This window comes from Thalassophryne amazonica, chromosome 1 (genome assembly GCF_902500255.1).
Source record: "Thalassophryne amazonica chromosome 1, fThaAma1.1, whole genome shotgun sequence".
NCBI classification, from domain to species: Eukaryota; Metazoa; Chordata; class Actinopteri; order Batrachoidiformes; family Batrachoididae; genus Thalassophryne; species Thalassophryne amazonica.
Genome location: NC_047103.1, coordinates 50681205 through 50697992, shown reverse-complemented (window position 1 = coordinate 50697992; position 16788 = coordinate 50681205). Strand labels below are relative to the sequence as shown.

The following is a 16788-nucleotide window of genomic DNA, read 5'->3' as shown; positions in this document are numbered from 1 at the left end:
CTTATTCCACAATGAATTAAATTCGTTTTTTCCTCAAAAATCCATCCATCCATCCATTTTCTTCCGCTTTATCCGGAGTCGGGTCGCGGGGGCAGCAGCTCAAGCAAAGCCGCCCAGACCTCCCGATCCACCAGCCGAGAGATGTAGTCTCTCCAGCGTGTCCTGGGTCTTCCCCGGAGCCTCCTCCCAGTGGGACGTGCCCGGAACACCTCTCCAGCGAGGCGTCCAGGGGCATCCGGAAAAGATGCCCGAGCCACCTCAACTGACTCCTTTCGACGTTTCGAACGTAAATTCGTTTTTTCCTCAAAATTCTACACACAATACGCCATAATGACCATGTGGAAAAAGATTTGATATTTTTACAAATGTATTACAAAAGCATAAGAAGTCACGTGTACATAAGTATTCACAGCCTTTGCTATAAAGCTCAAAATTTAGCTCAGCTACATCGTGTTTCCACTGATCATCCTTGAGATGTTTCTACAGCTTAATTGGAGTCCACCTGGGGTAAATTCAGTTGACTGAACATGATTTGCAAAGGCACACACCTGTCTATATATAAGTTCCCAGAGTTGACAGCGCATGTCAGAGCACAAACCAAGCATGAAATCAAAGGAATTGTCTACAGACCTCCGAGACAGGATTGTCTCGAGGCACAAATCGGGGGAAGCGTACAGAAACATTTTTGCTGCTTTGAAGGTCCCAATGAGCAGAGTGGCCTCCATCATCTGTAACTGGGAAAAATTCGGATCCACCAGTACTCTTCCTAGGGCTGGCCGCCCATCTAAACTGAGCGATCGGGGGAGAAGGGCTTTAGTCAGGGAGGTGACCAAGAACCTGATGATCACTCTGTCAGAGCTTCAGCCTTCCTCTGCGAGAGAGGAAAACCTTCCAGGACAACCTGTAGCCCACCTAGAGGCACACAACTGCCTACATATAAGGTTCCACAGGTCCCATATAAGGTCTGCAGCAATCCGCCAATAAGGACCATATGGTAGAGTGGCCAGCCAAAGCCACTCCTTAGTAAAAGGCACATGGCAGTCTGCCTGGAGTTTGTCAACAGGATCCTGATGGACTCTCAGACCATGAGAAACAAAATTCTCTGGTCTGATGAGACAAAGACTGAACTCTTTGGAGTGAATGCCAGGCATCGAGTTTGGAGGAAGCCAGGCAACATCCCTGCAGTGAAGCGTGGTGGCAGCATCATGCTGTGGGGATGTTTTTCAGCAGCAGGAACTGGGAGACTAGTCATGATTGAGGGAAAGATGAATGCAGCAAAGTACAGACATCCTGGATGAAAACCTGCTCCAGAGCGCTCTTGACCTCAGACTGGGGTGACAGTTCATCTTTCAGCAGGACAATGACTCTAAGCACACAGCCAAGATATCAAACAAGTGGCTTCAGCACAACTTTGTAAATGTTCTTGAGTGGCCCAGCCAGAGCCCAGACCTGAATCTGATTGAACATCTCTGGAAAGATCTGAAAATGGCTGTGCACCAACACTCCCTATCCAGCCCAATGGAACTTAAAAGGTGCTGCAAAGAGGAATGGGCAAAACTGTCCAAAGATAGGTGAGCCAAGCTTGTTGCATCATATTCAAGAAGACCTAGTATTGAGCAAAGGGTGTGAATACTTATGTACATGCGATTTCTTCATTTCTATGTTTAATAAATTTGCAAATAAAATAAATAACTTTTTCATGTCATTATGGGGTGTTGGGGAGTAGAATTATGAGGGGAAAATAAATTTACTCTATTTTGGAATAAGGCTGCAACATAACACAATGTTGAAAAAGTGAAGCGCTGTAAATACTTTACGGATGCACCGTATATTTTCATTAACTGAAAGTGATGGATTTGAAGTTACCGTGTCGTAGAGTAACAGCGTTTTCACAAAGGAGCACAGCAATCACTGCGTCCTCCTCTAGTACATGTGATCTGAGGGACAGTCTGCAGTGGGCTTCAGCCAAAGAAATCCTGTACAATAAAAAGCAAAATCATGAAAATTCAGAAACAAATAATTGAATGTAATGAAACAGGTAAAGAGAGTTCATGTAAACGCATTTTTCTCCTCTCCAACCCTCTTACTGAAAATGACATCATTGTTAACAAGAAACTATACTATAAGAAACTTGTCAACGCAATGATGAATGGTCATCTGAGGATGAACATAAATGACAGTGCACCATCGAGTGGATGAAAGTGGTATTACACAGGATGGGGACTTGTTTATAATAATCAAAATGGTGACATTTCATCACAGCGCTTACAGCAGTTTGACATTGGCCACAGACATCTTGACACCCTGATTCAGATGTGATCGGACCCTGCGGCTCGCCATGTAGTAACCATGGATCATCTTTTCTGCTCCAGGACTCATCTCCACTTGTAACCCCTGTGCATAAGCGACAAGCTACAAGACAGAAACTGAATTATAAGCTTAATCATATAAATCCGGATTGCAATTTTAATTAGAAAACATTGCAAAGCATTTTATAGCAGACTTTGGTTTGCTGACCTCCATGTAGTCTTGAGTAGTAAACTCCATGTAGGATGGGTAGAGGGGTTTTCTAGGATGTACTGCCTGATGAAGGGTGTGGACAGCCTGGGACAGCAGACACTGCTGTCCCACCGTATCCTGACACTGGATCAAGAAGCCAAACGCTTCTCCCAACTGAACTGACCCAGAACCCATTTCCTGCTCACAGAGAAGATTCAGGACTTTAGGGCCACTTCACACATAACACGATTGAAGCCGACTAGCACAGGAAGGAGGAATTGCATGCCATTTGTAAAAAATCGGAGCTGCCTCCAATGCCTTGTACACGTGTCATGACAACTATTCGTGCACACCAGTGGCTGAAAGACAGAGAGTGCCCTGTGAGAGCCTATTTGAGCCTTCTTGCAGTAGATGTCAACCAAATTCCAGGTGACACATGAACATCCAGCACCACTCGCCTGAGACTACCCTAGTAACAGAGAACGGAAAGGGAACGTTAGACTTTGGTTCTCTAAAGGTTAGGTTATAACCAAACCAAAAGCTACCACTTAAAAACGTTCCCTTTGGTTACAGCAAAAACCAAACAAAGGCTAACGTTCCTTGAACTTTTAGGGAACCACCCATATGAAACATTAGCCAGTAGTTACACTGCTACCACCCCACAATGTTATGCTTAGTTGTTTTTTCGGTTGTTTTGAGAACCAGTGCTGACAATTTTCCTTGATTTTTACACTAGGCCAGCCTAGTGTGACATTTTTAATTAACTTCTTATTATTCATTAATTGCTCATTATTATTGCACCAAAGTGCAAAGAGTAAAATACAAAATGTATGATATTTGTTTTAAATTCAGTGAAATGGAGACAAGCTACACAAACATGGGTCTACAAAGAATGCAATGCCATACAAAGGTAATTATGTTGTTTCATTCCAAATCTAGGGTGACCAGATTGTCCCACTTTGTGACCCAAATTGAGATGGTTTCTGGCATTGTTATTGACAGTCAGACTTCAGTGTTGAAATGCGTGTTTTAAAAATGCGTGTTTTAACCACACGTTTTTAAAACTGAAGCCTGACTGTTAATAACAGCTCCAGAAAACATCTCAATTTGGGGCACAAAGTGGGGTATCTGGTCACCCTAAAATGGGCCCATTTATTGTGTGTGGTGTAGTGTGTGTGTGGTAGGCAGGAGTGCCTGATAATGCAAGTTTGGCTGCTATTAAGATTCCACATATTAAATGGCCGATTAGCTGGCCACTCAGTGGCGGTCCTAGAGTGATTTACTCCCCGGGCGAAACCCCCTGCGTGCCCCCCCCCCCCCCCCCCACCACACACTAACTAGGCCACCACCTCCGCCCCACCACCCATGAAAACACTAACTTCGTCCAGAACACCCACAATCCCACAAATTAACTCACAACAGCTATTTTCAAGAACAAGTTTCCAGTTTTAATGACTACTGCAATAACAAACACAAAGAAATTGGCACAGTCTAATGTGTCATCATCCATGGACTTATCTGCAATGATCTCTCAAAAGTTTGCAGGAGGGCATCATAATTGTTTGCCACAGTGCTCACTATCCGTGATGTGAATTTCCATCGAGTAGGAGCATTTCTGGGCAACCTTGAGCAGCCTGCAGACTCAAGAAAAGACATCCTCTGTGGATTTTGAGAAAAATGTGGCAAACCCAGAGAGTGATGCAAAAAATATTCTGCACTCAGATAAGCATTTAGCCCCCTGAGACAGAACCAGATTCAGTCTGTGTGCACAGCAATGCACAAACATTGCACTGGGGGCTATTGCTTTAACTTTGGCCTGCAAACCATTGAGAGCTGAAGCCATGACAGCAGCCACAGCTTTTTCGTAAGGAAGACTATCAAATGGCTTCGCCAAAATCCGGTCCATAACATTCAAATTGTCCGCCATTATGTGCAGCTTGCTACCTAGCTAGCTCGCTAGCTGGGACTGGTGCGAGGCTAGTGTGAAGTTTGTCCGCCTGTGAGTGCTTTGTGACGGTGAAGGAGCTCAGCCACCCGCTGCTCGATAGGGACAGAAAGTGCGATAGAAGTCAGAAAGAGTGATAGAAGTCAGTCTCCAAACACAAGCAGCTACAAAAAACCCACCAGAAATAGAAGCTCGATTTGTCGCTAGTCGTTTTTAACAAAGAAAATGCCGCTAAGAGGATAAGGAAAGTCTCCAGTTCAACTCAGAAAAGGATGAAAATGCTCCAACGGATGTTTACACCAAAAGATCACTGATTCACTCATTTCACTGTCAATCAAAAAGGGATTCAGCCTCAGACAGATCATCCAATCATCATGCAGAAGCTGAGCGTCCGGGCCGGCCGAGGCCAGCCCACTGCCCCATAGACCCCCAGAGACGCTGAGCGTCCGATGGGAGGGACAAAGCCCAGCATTTATCCAATGACTCGTCTCGTTTCGCTGCAGTCTTTGCTTCGCTACTGCTAATGTGTGGAGAGTTCCGCACGTCGCGGTGCAGCCGCTCGGCGCAAAGCAACGCTGTGATGAAGCCTCACGGGACATGTTCTGGCATGTCCAGCTCATGCACAATCACAATCGGATATTCACACAACTGGAAAACAACCGGAATCCGTCTGAAATCCACCTGAAAGCTGTCCTGAGAGACCAACACCGAGGTGGTTTTGTCCCGTGTAATGAACGACTCCGTGGCGCGTCCCTCCGCTTTTTTTTCCATGAAAAAAACTCCTGTAACAGTGGAATGTGCCGGAAAAAGTGCTGATGTCCACATCTTCTGCCTTTTTGTGAAAGTCAGACGAGGTCCCGGATCAACAAAGCTTTCACGTTGGAAATGATCTGGTTGTTCCAGCGGGGTGTCAGCCTGTCGATGGGGACTGGGAGCGCGCCGCGCTCTCAGCAGTTGTGGGCCGTCCTTAAAGGGGCAGTAACACCCCGTAATCTGTTTAATCCACATAAAATCGTCCCTGAAAGCCATATTAATTTTTTGAACGGTGTCCACCTGGAGGTCTCAAACAGTTTCTGGAAAAAAACTGATGCAGCAAAGATCCAAATCGTTCAGACATTTATCGCAATAAAAAATAGACGAGAGGGGTGGACCACACCTCACTCAAAGCCTGCTCACAGGCGAATGACGCAACCGACAGACATGAAAAAACTCACGCATGCGCACGAGGGTTCAAGCTTGTCTGACGCAATCACACGTGATTCAAATCCATATGGTTTTTTAAAAAATAATAAGGTCGGATACTTTTCTAACAGACCTCGTATACATGTCGAAAGTTGTATGAAGTCAAGTAGACTGCAATAAAAAGAAAAATGTGGATGTCTCAATAAGTAGCCTATTCCAAACTGAGTTTTAAATTCACAAAAATAACTAGACCATGAGCCATTATGCTAATACATACTTGCCATTCACAGGTAAATGGCTGGGCTATTAAGGCCAATTATGTGTGCATTCTGGCTTTTTGGAACTGGTTTGACCAGTTTTGTTTTGTAACAGACAAAGCAGCTACAGCAACACTTTGCAAGTCCAATAGATTGCCTTGCTGGCTGATTGGCCACCAGGTTGCCTGACATGGTGGGGGGTGTGGCTGTGAAGACATGGATAATTGGGTTGATCGCAATGAACAGAATCAATTGCCTTCGGACACAGAGAGCACCTTTTGGATTCTGCTTGACGACAAGACCTGGGATTCACTCTTGAAAAGGTAACATTCATTTTTGTTGACTAGTTAAAGGTGCACTGTGTAGGATGGTGGCCAGAGTAGGTATACTATGGCAACTATGGCATACTATGCTCATTGAAACTGTGCTGCCTATTGCCAAATTTGATCTTTTCATGAACATTTACTAAATAAACTAATATTTTCTAGTATGACCAAAGTACAGTAAGTATTGGAGCTAAAAATGTCTATTTCTAGAAATTCAAAATGGCAGCCATGGAGAAGATCCACCTTTTCATGTACGAAAAGTGCAATTTTCCCAGTCAGAATTTGATGGTGGTGGCAAGTATTCGTGAAGTGATTGGGCAGCATGAATTCTAGAAAGAAACTGCTAAAAATATTACACAGTGCACCTTTAAAGACTAGCTTATATACACTGTCACAGGCTGGAACTTCACTGCTCTTTTGCAGTATTGTTCCTTGTGAAATCTTTACAAATTTGATCAATGTTAAAGGGTGGCACAATAGGCTTGAAATTTTAAATGGCAGTAAAGGCGTTTTTAGCCAAATCAGTGAAATGTGTGTTTTTGGACTATTTTGATCAAAAGTAGTTCTGAGAACCATTTGGCAGAATGCTCCAGTTGTCTTTCCACGTCCCCAGATTTGAAATCCCTAGTGCATGTATTTGCAGCCTTCCTTTAGCAAGGTTTTAGCCCATATGCAGTAATCCTTTAGCCATGTTTTGGGTGCTTGATGTTCTGGGGAAGTGGAAAGACAACTGGATCATTCTTCCAAATGTCTTTATTACTAGCTTTGATCAAAACAGCCTCAAAACAAACTTTGCTCAGATAAAAACACCCATTCACTGCAATTCATAATTTTAAGCTTACTGTGTAACATTCAATTTAACATGAATTGAATTTGCTAGAAATCTGCAAGGAAATTATGGTAGTGCAAAGGAACAATACTGCAAGAGCAAAGTGGGGTTTTGCAAAGTTGTAATTTTCAAGGGGCATTTGATGCAGCCTAATCTATATTGGTCTGTTAGACCATTGTTTTGTTACACATTGGTTTTGCTTTCCTGCTCAACTGAATGCAATGCTACGGTCATATGTCACACACATTCTTACCTCATCCCCAATTTAATCCTGTGTGTATTTTTGTCAAGTGCAAGTATGGTTGCAAACTGAAACACTGTGTTTAAATTTATGTTGGTGCTGTAATGTTGTATTTAAATTTTCCCAGTTTTTCATTGTACAGGTACACATTGTTTGCATTGTATTGCATGGTATTGCATTGCAGATAATGAGTTCAAAGACGCTGGCCAGACAGACCTACACAAAGGAATGGAAGAGGGCGCGGCGAGAAGTGTTGAATGTGCGAGCACTGGTGCGTGCCCAGCTGGATGCAGGAGATGCAGCAAACAGGGCAGAGGAGTCTGCACGAGCTGCAGGAAGCAGGGATAGCGCAATTGCAGTGGTGCCATCCACATGACTAGAGACGACTGCTCAAGTAAGCGGTTTATAGTTTTTCTTTCTCTTTTTATTTTAGAGTTTTTTTTTCCACCACACTGATTTCACATATGATTTTCTTTTTTTTTTTGACCAAACGGGGGGCTTACAGTGCTCGTGGACAAACGTGAACGTCCGTAAGCGGGTGATGAACCTTGCTGCGCCCAACATCAGCTGGGCGAAACATCCTATTAGGAAAGTATGGCACACAACAGGTGAGCTATCTTTGCTATGCACTATATTGAAAAGATTCATAATTTTTTCTATGCATGGAAATGCAGCTTTGTTCTTCTACTTGCTCAAAAATCATCTCCTTACACAGATAACTACGAGCTGGCAGACAAGAAATGTCTGCAATACATGGAGAATTCATGCCCAGAGACTGATGATGGCACAGCCAATAACGGAAAAAGAGTGCGCAGGCCTCCCCGGACATATTCCTCCAGTGAGGGTAAGGCCTCTTCAGTACAGACTGAATTATGTACACAATTCAATATTTGTTTCCCTGTCGTACAAATTATGGTCTTTCTTGCAGATGAATCGCCTCCACAGCCAAGGAAGCAGGCCAGGACTGTGGGTCCATGTGAAAGCCCAGTGGGTAAGTGTCAATCATCTTACGTAGCTTGGTGCCAATATCTTTGCAGACTAACCCAATGCATGTTATCTGACTAATCTAATTGGTGCTTCGTTTTCTTTTCAGATCTACACATGCCTCCACCACCATCATGTAAGCTTTTTTCCAGTTGTGTGATGTATTAGCATGGGTTTCTGTTTTGAAATTACATTCATAAGAATCCCACCATAAAATAAATGACATTTGTGTCATCTTTCTATTCAGATGTGCCAATGCCTCACAGCCGTGTAGCCGCCAGTCCCTCAACCCATGCACCCAGCCGTCGGATATTGGAAGACTCATACACTGAGGAACAAACATCATCCCAGGCAGTTGAGTATATTTGCTTTGAATTTTATATTTACTATCTGATTACAAGTTCCTAACCAAGAAAGCAAACACTAACAATTTTCTTTTCAAAAACTTCAGGAATGACCCATGGCGAAGAGGAGGGGGCTTCAGGCATGGCTGTCCTAATAAAGCGTAAGTACTTCATACACACTTGATGCTCACACAGGAAAAGTGTATTGGGTATAAAACTACAATGAATTTCATCTCAATTCTACCTTTAGTCATGGAGGAAACAAAGAGGCTCCTATTGAGAACAACAGATGATTCAAAAAGAAGTAAGTACTATATACACACATTTTCACATATCACAAGTATATTAAGTTCAAAAACTAATATGAATTCTATCACAAATTCACCTAGCAATGGAAGAGCACATGGGGCGTATGACAAGGAGGATGGAGGCTATTGAAAGGAGGATGGAGGGTATGGAGAAGAAGTCCGAGACGTTGGAGGCTGCTGTGGTCTCAAACCCGCCTCAGCCTCCTCTGCAGGAAGAGGTGCTGTTGGGTCAATGCAGCACAGTGGAGGAGCTGGAGGAGCTAGACAGGAGTCTGACTCAACCAGACAGAAGGAACCAAATGGTAATTAATTGGTCATAATTATATATGAAAATGTATGTATTGCATGTAATGTATTTGATTTGACTAATGAAAGTAGACCACATAAGCTCTCCACATTCGTTTTGTATTTAATTTCATCGTTTGTTTTGTTTTTTGTAGAAACCGGGGCCGCCGTTCGCCGTATTCTACGCCAGGTGGCAACCAACCACGTCCTTGGGCAGTACAGCCTGAGGGGGAGGAGAGCAAAAAAGGCGTTCCAGAACCTGGCCCTTTGCAAAGTTATAACGGGTACGTTTAACGGGTATATTTTACAAATCAGTGTTATGCCAAGTTTGATTGAGATTTAAATGTGTAACTTTTTTAAACTTCCATTTGTAGAGGCCTGCGTGCAGAACTTCCCTGTCATGAAGGTAGCGGATATTGAGGAGTGCATTGGGCATGGACTGAAGTTTGCACCACGCAGACGGTAAATTAAACTTCAGTCTGTCTTTTATCAATCGCTGAATAGTCACAATAATTAAATGAAACGTTGGCACTAAGTTGGTTTAAACTTTTTGTTTCTTATTCTTTTTAGGTAAGCTGGTCCTCAAGACTGAAAACGCACACCAAAATTTGCACCCGCACCCATTTTTGCCATTTTTATTCTTATTTTGTATTTATTTATATTTATTTTTTTTGCCTTGATTGCATTTTATTACAAAATAGTATTATAATGTTGCACAGTTGTTATCCATGTTGTATTCCTGATATTTTTCTATTAAACATTCTCTCATCCTCAAGACTGAAAACGCACACCAAATTATATGTGTGGCCATTCACGCTGTCAGCACGAAAATAGTGAGTAGACGATCACTTTCGAGCTGGATATGAAATTTGTCTAAGTGCCCCCATGAGTGTGGCGTTGCAAAGCAACACACGTGGCGTGTGCGTGTGTCACCCCCCCAACACACACACAAACACGTGACATGCAGGGGGAGCGCACAGCGCACCTCGGCAGACTGCTCCATGTAACACGGACATTTAGACCACGTAGCACGTGATCTGAATGTCACAAGTGTACAGCCCGACACGCGTGTCCGGCAGACCAGGACTATGACAATATGACAAGGCAACATAACCACAAATACGCCACTTTCAGTCACGTATCACCAAAAATATGCCATAACAAATGTCGTTTTGTCAGTTTTTACGGTGCTTTTTTCTCTGCCTCTTTTTTTTAAAAATAGGTTTATCTCCTTGTTGATTTTAGAGATTTTACGCTCCTGTTATGAGACAGTGATTGTAGCACGGTGGTAAAGTTTCCATCTGGTAATCAGAGCTTTTGTAAATTGCAGGTTTGAATCCCCTGAGTGCCATTTATTTTGTATTTAACCAGGGTTATTTAACCACAGGATTGTGTATTGCATCCCCTTTTATTTATATCAACCCAGTGATATTCACAAATTATACAGCTGGTTTTATTTTATTCTTCTCCACATCAGCAGCACGATGTGGTGCGACACGTTCCAGCTGCTCGCACTGTGTTTGTGCATGCACGCGATGATTCCTGGTTCCCAATTTTGTGTTTGATTCATGGATTTTATTCCAGTTTCTGCTTCTTTCGTGTTATGTGTGAAGGGGCCCTTAGAAAACTGCGCTGGTGTTATCAAAGCATTAATATGCCAACATACTATACTGGCTTGAACAACACTAGTTTAAGTCAAATTGTGCATACAAACTGCAGTTACCTGTCCTCTGCAGAATAGTCGTATGCTATTTTTGATAATTCATCCACCACACGGCACATGTCTACGGGATACATGGGCAAAATCAAGTTGTTCTTTTGCTCAATGTGGTGCATCAAACTTCACCACAGGGTTTGTCCTTGTTACATGCTCTACTGTGCCCTCCAAAAGTATTGGAACACTTGGTATTTCACACATTTTAATTTGTTTATGCCATTTCAAACACAAAAAATAAAAAAAATTCTAAAATTATCTTCCTTAAACTGAAAGCAAATTTCTACAACTTGATATAAATTAATTAAAAATATAACAGCCAAGATGATGGGTTGCATAAGTAATGTAACGCTGTGATATAATATCTGTAAATAGTTAGTTTATTGTGATTTTTTTTCAGACAAGTCAGGTGATGGACACGAACATTTCCAAGTCACTGAATATGTCTTGGAGTTTATTTACATCAGTTATTAAGAAGTAAAAACAATATGACACTCTGTGGTAAATCTGTGTGGAGTAGATAGTTTTCAAAAATTGATACCCCCGTCACACAAAGCCAGAATCACACAGAATGGCGTCAGAATGACGAATCGGGGCACATTCGAAAATTGTCGAGTTTCAGTTCCAAAACGTTCAGACAGCCATCTGTGACAGTCCACATAGTTGGTCAAAATTGGCTGGTTGCCCCGAGTGTGATGCACATGTTTAAAACCCCACTGTCGAGGTGGAACACCTATCTGACGGCGGTCCATGCACAATCTGAGGACCATCTAACCGCAATTTACATATTCTGATAGCTACAATTTGCCAGAAGATACATATGAGATGCAAGCCTAGATTTGATGTACTGGTGAAAGAAAACACTCCTTTATACCTCGTCACCATGAAGGCGTATAACTGGATACAAAATGCAAAACATGCCCTGTGCACATTTTCTCCAATCACAGCTACAGAAGCCTATAACTTCTGGGTTGTCTGGGTGCCTTGGTGGCTTTCCTCACTCTTCTCTTTCTTGCACAGTCCAGTTTTTGTAGAACTATCTGCCCAATACAGATTTACCATAGAGTACCATACTGTTAATATTTCTTCATAATTGATGTAAATAAAGTCGAAGACATATTCAAGGACTTAGAAATGTTTGTGTATCCATCCCCTGACTTATCTCAAGAAAACTGGCAATATAACTGATTATTTTCAGGTGTTATACCAAAGTGTTCCATTACTTTTGCAACCCATCATCTTGGCTTTAATATTTAAATTAATTTATATCAAGTTGTAGACATTTGCTTTCAGTTTGAGTTTAAGAAAGATACTTTTATAATTTTTTATTATTTTTATTTTTTTTGTATTTGAAATGGCATAAACAAACTAAAATGTGTGAAATACCAAGTGTTCCAATACTTTTTGAGGGCATTGTATTTACTGTTCAAGCTCTTTCCCATTATCAATGCAGTAAATAACAGCATGTAATGCATCATCCTACCGCTGTTCCAAGCATATCACAGTCCGCCCTGCTAGATCGTGGAGAGACATCTGTGGAGTCTGTCAAGGCCCAGAAGCTGCAGTGGACTGGAAATGACAGCTGCTGGTCAACATCCTCACCATATCTCTTTCCTGGGATGAACATGGACAGTGTGCGGCTCTCTAGAACTGCCAGAACAGAAACACAGCTCAATTGCTGTCTCCATATTCTGTATATTGACTTTATATTGACTATGTATTTATATTATATTGATATTGTATATTACACAGTCTTTAACTTAAGGGCATTAGTTTGTGCAACTTATGCAACACACCAACAAAGGTACGAGTATATTAGTTCTCGCAAACCTTTAATGGTCATTCAAACCAAATTAAAATCTCAAGTTCTGTGTACTGAAAATACATTTATTACCCTGAGCGCCAGCAAAGAGGTGAAGCAGGATTTTGTAATTGACTGTGTGTGTCTGTCTGTGAACAAGATAACAATAACAACAACAAAAACAGATGGATGAATTTTCATCAAACTTCGTGGGAATATTACTTGGGCAGATATCTCAAGATGATTAACTTTTGGAGCGGATCCGACAAAGGGCAAGGTCAAAGTCAACAAAAACATGGTGCTCGAAAAATATTTTCTGCTATATCTACACAACCAGTAGGGCTACAGAGATGATCTGAAGTTTGGTGATTCACAAATTATTTGTGATTGATTTGATATGAGTTGTGAAGAGGTCACAAAAGGAAGTGGAGGTTTTGCATCAACCCTCTGATGCCTGTCATTACACTAAAAATTATATGATGAGTAGTAAAACTTTGGTAATATTGCATAGTTTTTTAATCCCTTCCTCACACTATCCCCATTATTATGTCCACCAAAGACATAATAAAATCATCAGCGTTTGTTTATTTGTCTGTCTCTCTGTCTTTTAGCAGGATTACGTCAAAACTGCTGCATGTATTTTGACAAAATTTTTACCACGTACAGATATTAGGGCATGAAAGACTCCATTAAATTTTAGAGGTGATCTGACTCTGAATTCTGGATCAAGATTTCACTTTATATAGGCTTTGAAGTATTACAATAAAACTACTTAACAGATTCTCACCAAATGTACACCACAGACTGATTAGGGCATAGAAGACTCCATTGAATTTTGGAGGTGATCCGGATCTGCATTCTGGCTCAGGATTTCACTTTATAGGCTTTTAAGGATTACATCAAAACTACTTCATGGATTCTCACCAAATTTCCACCACAGATACATATTGGGGCATGGAAAACTCCACTGAATTTTGGAGGTGATCCAGATCTCGACTGGCGGACGTCAGAAATCTCTGATTGCTCTTGTTTATATTGAGCATCACCCATGAGCAATTTGTGGTTCAGTGTCTCATACAAGAGTAGCCAGAGAGCAATCAACCAACATTTTGATGTATAGACAACCTGCTTTACTACTTCAGCTACAGCTGCACAAACAAACAGAGGTAGAACATTCATCAAAACATTTATCCATCTATCCATTTCCTATTCCTTATCCTGTTAAGGGTACTGGCTAGGGTGGTAGAGAAGATTTCCATGAACTTAAAGTTTGTCTGAGCAATCCCTAATTGTCCAATATTCCTGTCCTTGAACAAAACACCCCTTTGCTGTAATTTCTCCTATTCCCAACCAAAAAAATATTAGTGTTTGTGTGACGAAAGGGTCAAAACAATTTGCAATACTACTACAGTTTATTTTCAAGAAACATTATTTTAAGCTAATTGAAACTGATGTTTTGAGTGGCTATGACTCAGCTTCAAGCTGGCTAATTTTAATATGTCACTGAGTAAATTTATTAACCTAAATTGATCCAACAGATGTCCTTCAATTTGGTCTTTGTAACTGATTGCTTTATTTTTTTATTTTTACCTGAGGCCATCAAAATATGGTCCTCGGGTACTGTGAAGGCTTTGCGTCCGTCCATCCGTCTGTGCTCAGCAAAAGTCCATTCCTATTACTGCATGGTTTTCAAATTCACAGGGAACATTCTTGGGACACAGTCCTTGGACAAGTTCAAAGATGGCTGACCTTGACCTATTTTAAGAGGTTAAAAACTCTGTTTCCTATTTTTATGCTACGAAACATGCAAATCTTTTTTTTTAAGGATGGAGGGGGGTGACAGCACCATGACATCATTAGCTGGTCTCTCTGACGCTCCAAAACCGCTTTGTTTCTGGCTAAATATAACACGTTTCTCATACATTATGTAAACGTTACAGAGAAATAAACACTTCTAAAACTGAAAATGATGTTTTTATACCCTGATAACACCTCAAGTGATTTACAAGACATCTCATGGACGGGCCTGGTGATGTCACTGGCTGGTCTAGCTACCTGCTAACTGTGCTTTGTTTCTGTGTAAATATAACCTCTTTGTCATACATTATGTAAAGGCTAGCGACAAACACTTCTAAAACTGAAAACAGTTTTTGTAACCTGATAACACTGTTGTGTGGGCCGCCCGAAGAGGAGGTACTGCTGGCCAACACCAGAGGGCGCCCTGTCTGAAGGCGGACTTCAGGCACCAGAGGGCGCAGTCGCCTCCCAAGAGCAACCAGGAGCACTGGGATGACAGCTGTCGTAACCTTCTGAATACTTACAGCTTGGAGCTGGTTTTGTGGGAATTTGGAGGAGGTGGCGTTTCCACTCCTAAATTTCCTGAGTATTACATAAGGCACTGCACGTATTCAGTTTTCCTGCTACCTGGGAGTGGAGGACTTTTCCCTCAGGAAAGAACTGTGATTTTGCTGACTGTTTACTGGGTGTTCGCACACCCACCATAACCTGTTTGTTCTTCCCGCCAGCAGTACCAGATTTGACAGCTGGAGGCAGTGGCCACCTGGAGACTCAGGACTTGGTGGCTCCGGTGTTTTGCAGGTCTCCGTTGGCAGTGGAAGCCGTGTGAGGCCCGGCTCTTCTCTGGACAGGCGTCTCCTATCCTCGAGCCTGCCCACACGTCACCTGTGATTTCATTGACTGTTACCTAAAGAGCTTAGGATCCTCGGTCCCACCCGGTGTGACAGCTAAAGAGGAGGTTCAAATCCCTCCCAATCTTGCGGTGGTGCCAGCCGAGTACCACGACTTTGCTGACGTCTTCAGCAAAGATCTGGCACTCACGCTGCCCCCGCACCGTCCGTACGATTGTGCCATTGATTTGATCCCGGGCGTCGAGTACCCGTCCAGCAGACTGTACAACCTCTCACATCCGGAGCGCAAATCAATGGAGACCTACATCCGGGACTCTTTAGCTGCCGGGTTGATCTGGAACTCCACCTCCCCGATGGGTGCTGGTTTCTTTTTTGTGGGCAAGAAAGACGGCGGACTCCGTCTATGCATTGACTACAGAGGGCTGAACGAAATCACGGTTCGCAACTGATACCCGCTACCTCTGTTGGATTCAGTGTTCACGCCCTTGCATGGAGCCCAAATCTTCACAAAGTTGGATCTTAGGAATGCATATCACCTGGTTCGGATCCGGAAGGGAGACGAGTGGAAGACGGCATTCAACACCCCGTTAGGTCACTTTGAGTACCTGGTCATGCCGTTCGGCCTCACAAATGCGCCCGCGACGTTCCAAGCCTTGGTAAATGATGTCTTGCAGGACTTCCTGCATCGGTTCGTCTTTGTATACCTGGATGATATTCTTATCTTCTCCCCGGATCCTGAGACCCATGTCATGCATGTACGTCAGGTCCTGCAGCGGTTATTGGAGAACCGGTTGTTTGTGAAGGGTGAGAAGTGTGAGTTCCACCGCACTTCTTTGTCCTTCCTGGGGTTCATAATCTCCTCCAACTCCGTCGCCCCTGATCCAGCCAAGGTAGCGGCGGTGAGAGAATGCCCCCAACCAACAAGCCATAGGAAACTGCAACAGTTCCTCGGCTTTGCGAATTTCTGTCGGAGGTTCATAAAGGGCTATAGCCAGGTGGTTAGTCCCCTGACGGCCCTAACCTCCCCTAAAGTCCCCTTCACCTGGTCGGATCAGTGCAAAGCCGCGTTTAGGGAGTTGAAACACTGGTTCTCGACTGCACCAGTTCTGGTGCAGCCCGATCCTAACCACCAGCTCATAGTTGAAGTGGATGCCTCTGACTCAGGGATAGAAGCCGTGCTGTCCCAGAGTAGGGAGTCCGACAAGGTCCTCCACCCTTGTGCCTATTTTTCCCGCAGGTTGACCCCGGCTGAAAGGAACTACGACGTCGGCAATTGGGAACTCCTGGCGGTGAAAGAGGCCCTTGAGGAGTGGAGACACCTGTTGGAGGGAGCAGCGGTACCATTTACGGTTTTCACAGACCATCGGAACCTGGAATACATCCGGACCGCCAAGCGTCGGAACCCCAGGCAAGCCCGCTGGTCAC

General features: G+C 43.0%; 1 protein-coding gene across 1 annotated transcript in view; it reads right to left on the bottom strand.

The window, feature by feature from the left end:
• Positions 1-1760: 1760 nt before the first annotated feature.
• Positions 1761-16788, bottom strand: part of mcmdc2 (minichromosome maintenance domain containing 2) — a 51409-nt gene continuing 36381 nt past the window's right edge. The window contains 6 exon segments of the mRNA XM_034169737.1: positions 1761-1976; positions 2270-2412; positions 2518-2697; positions 12398-12564; positions 13018-13031; positions 14649-14669. Of these exon segments, the coding sequence (XP_034025628.1) occupies positions 1838-1976; positions 2270-2412; positions 2518-2697; positions 12398-12564; positions 13018-13031; positions 14649-14669 (664 nt within the window). The 3' untranslated portion in view covers positions 1761-1837.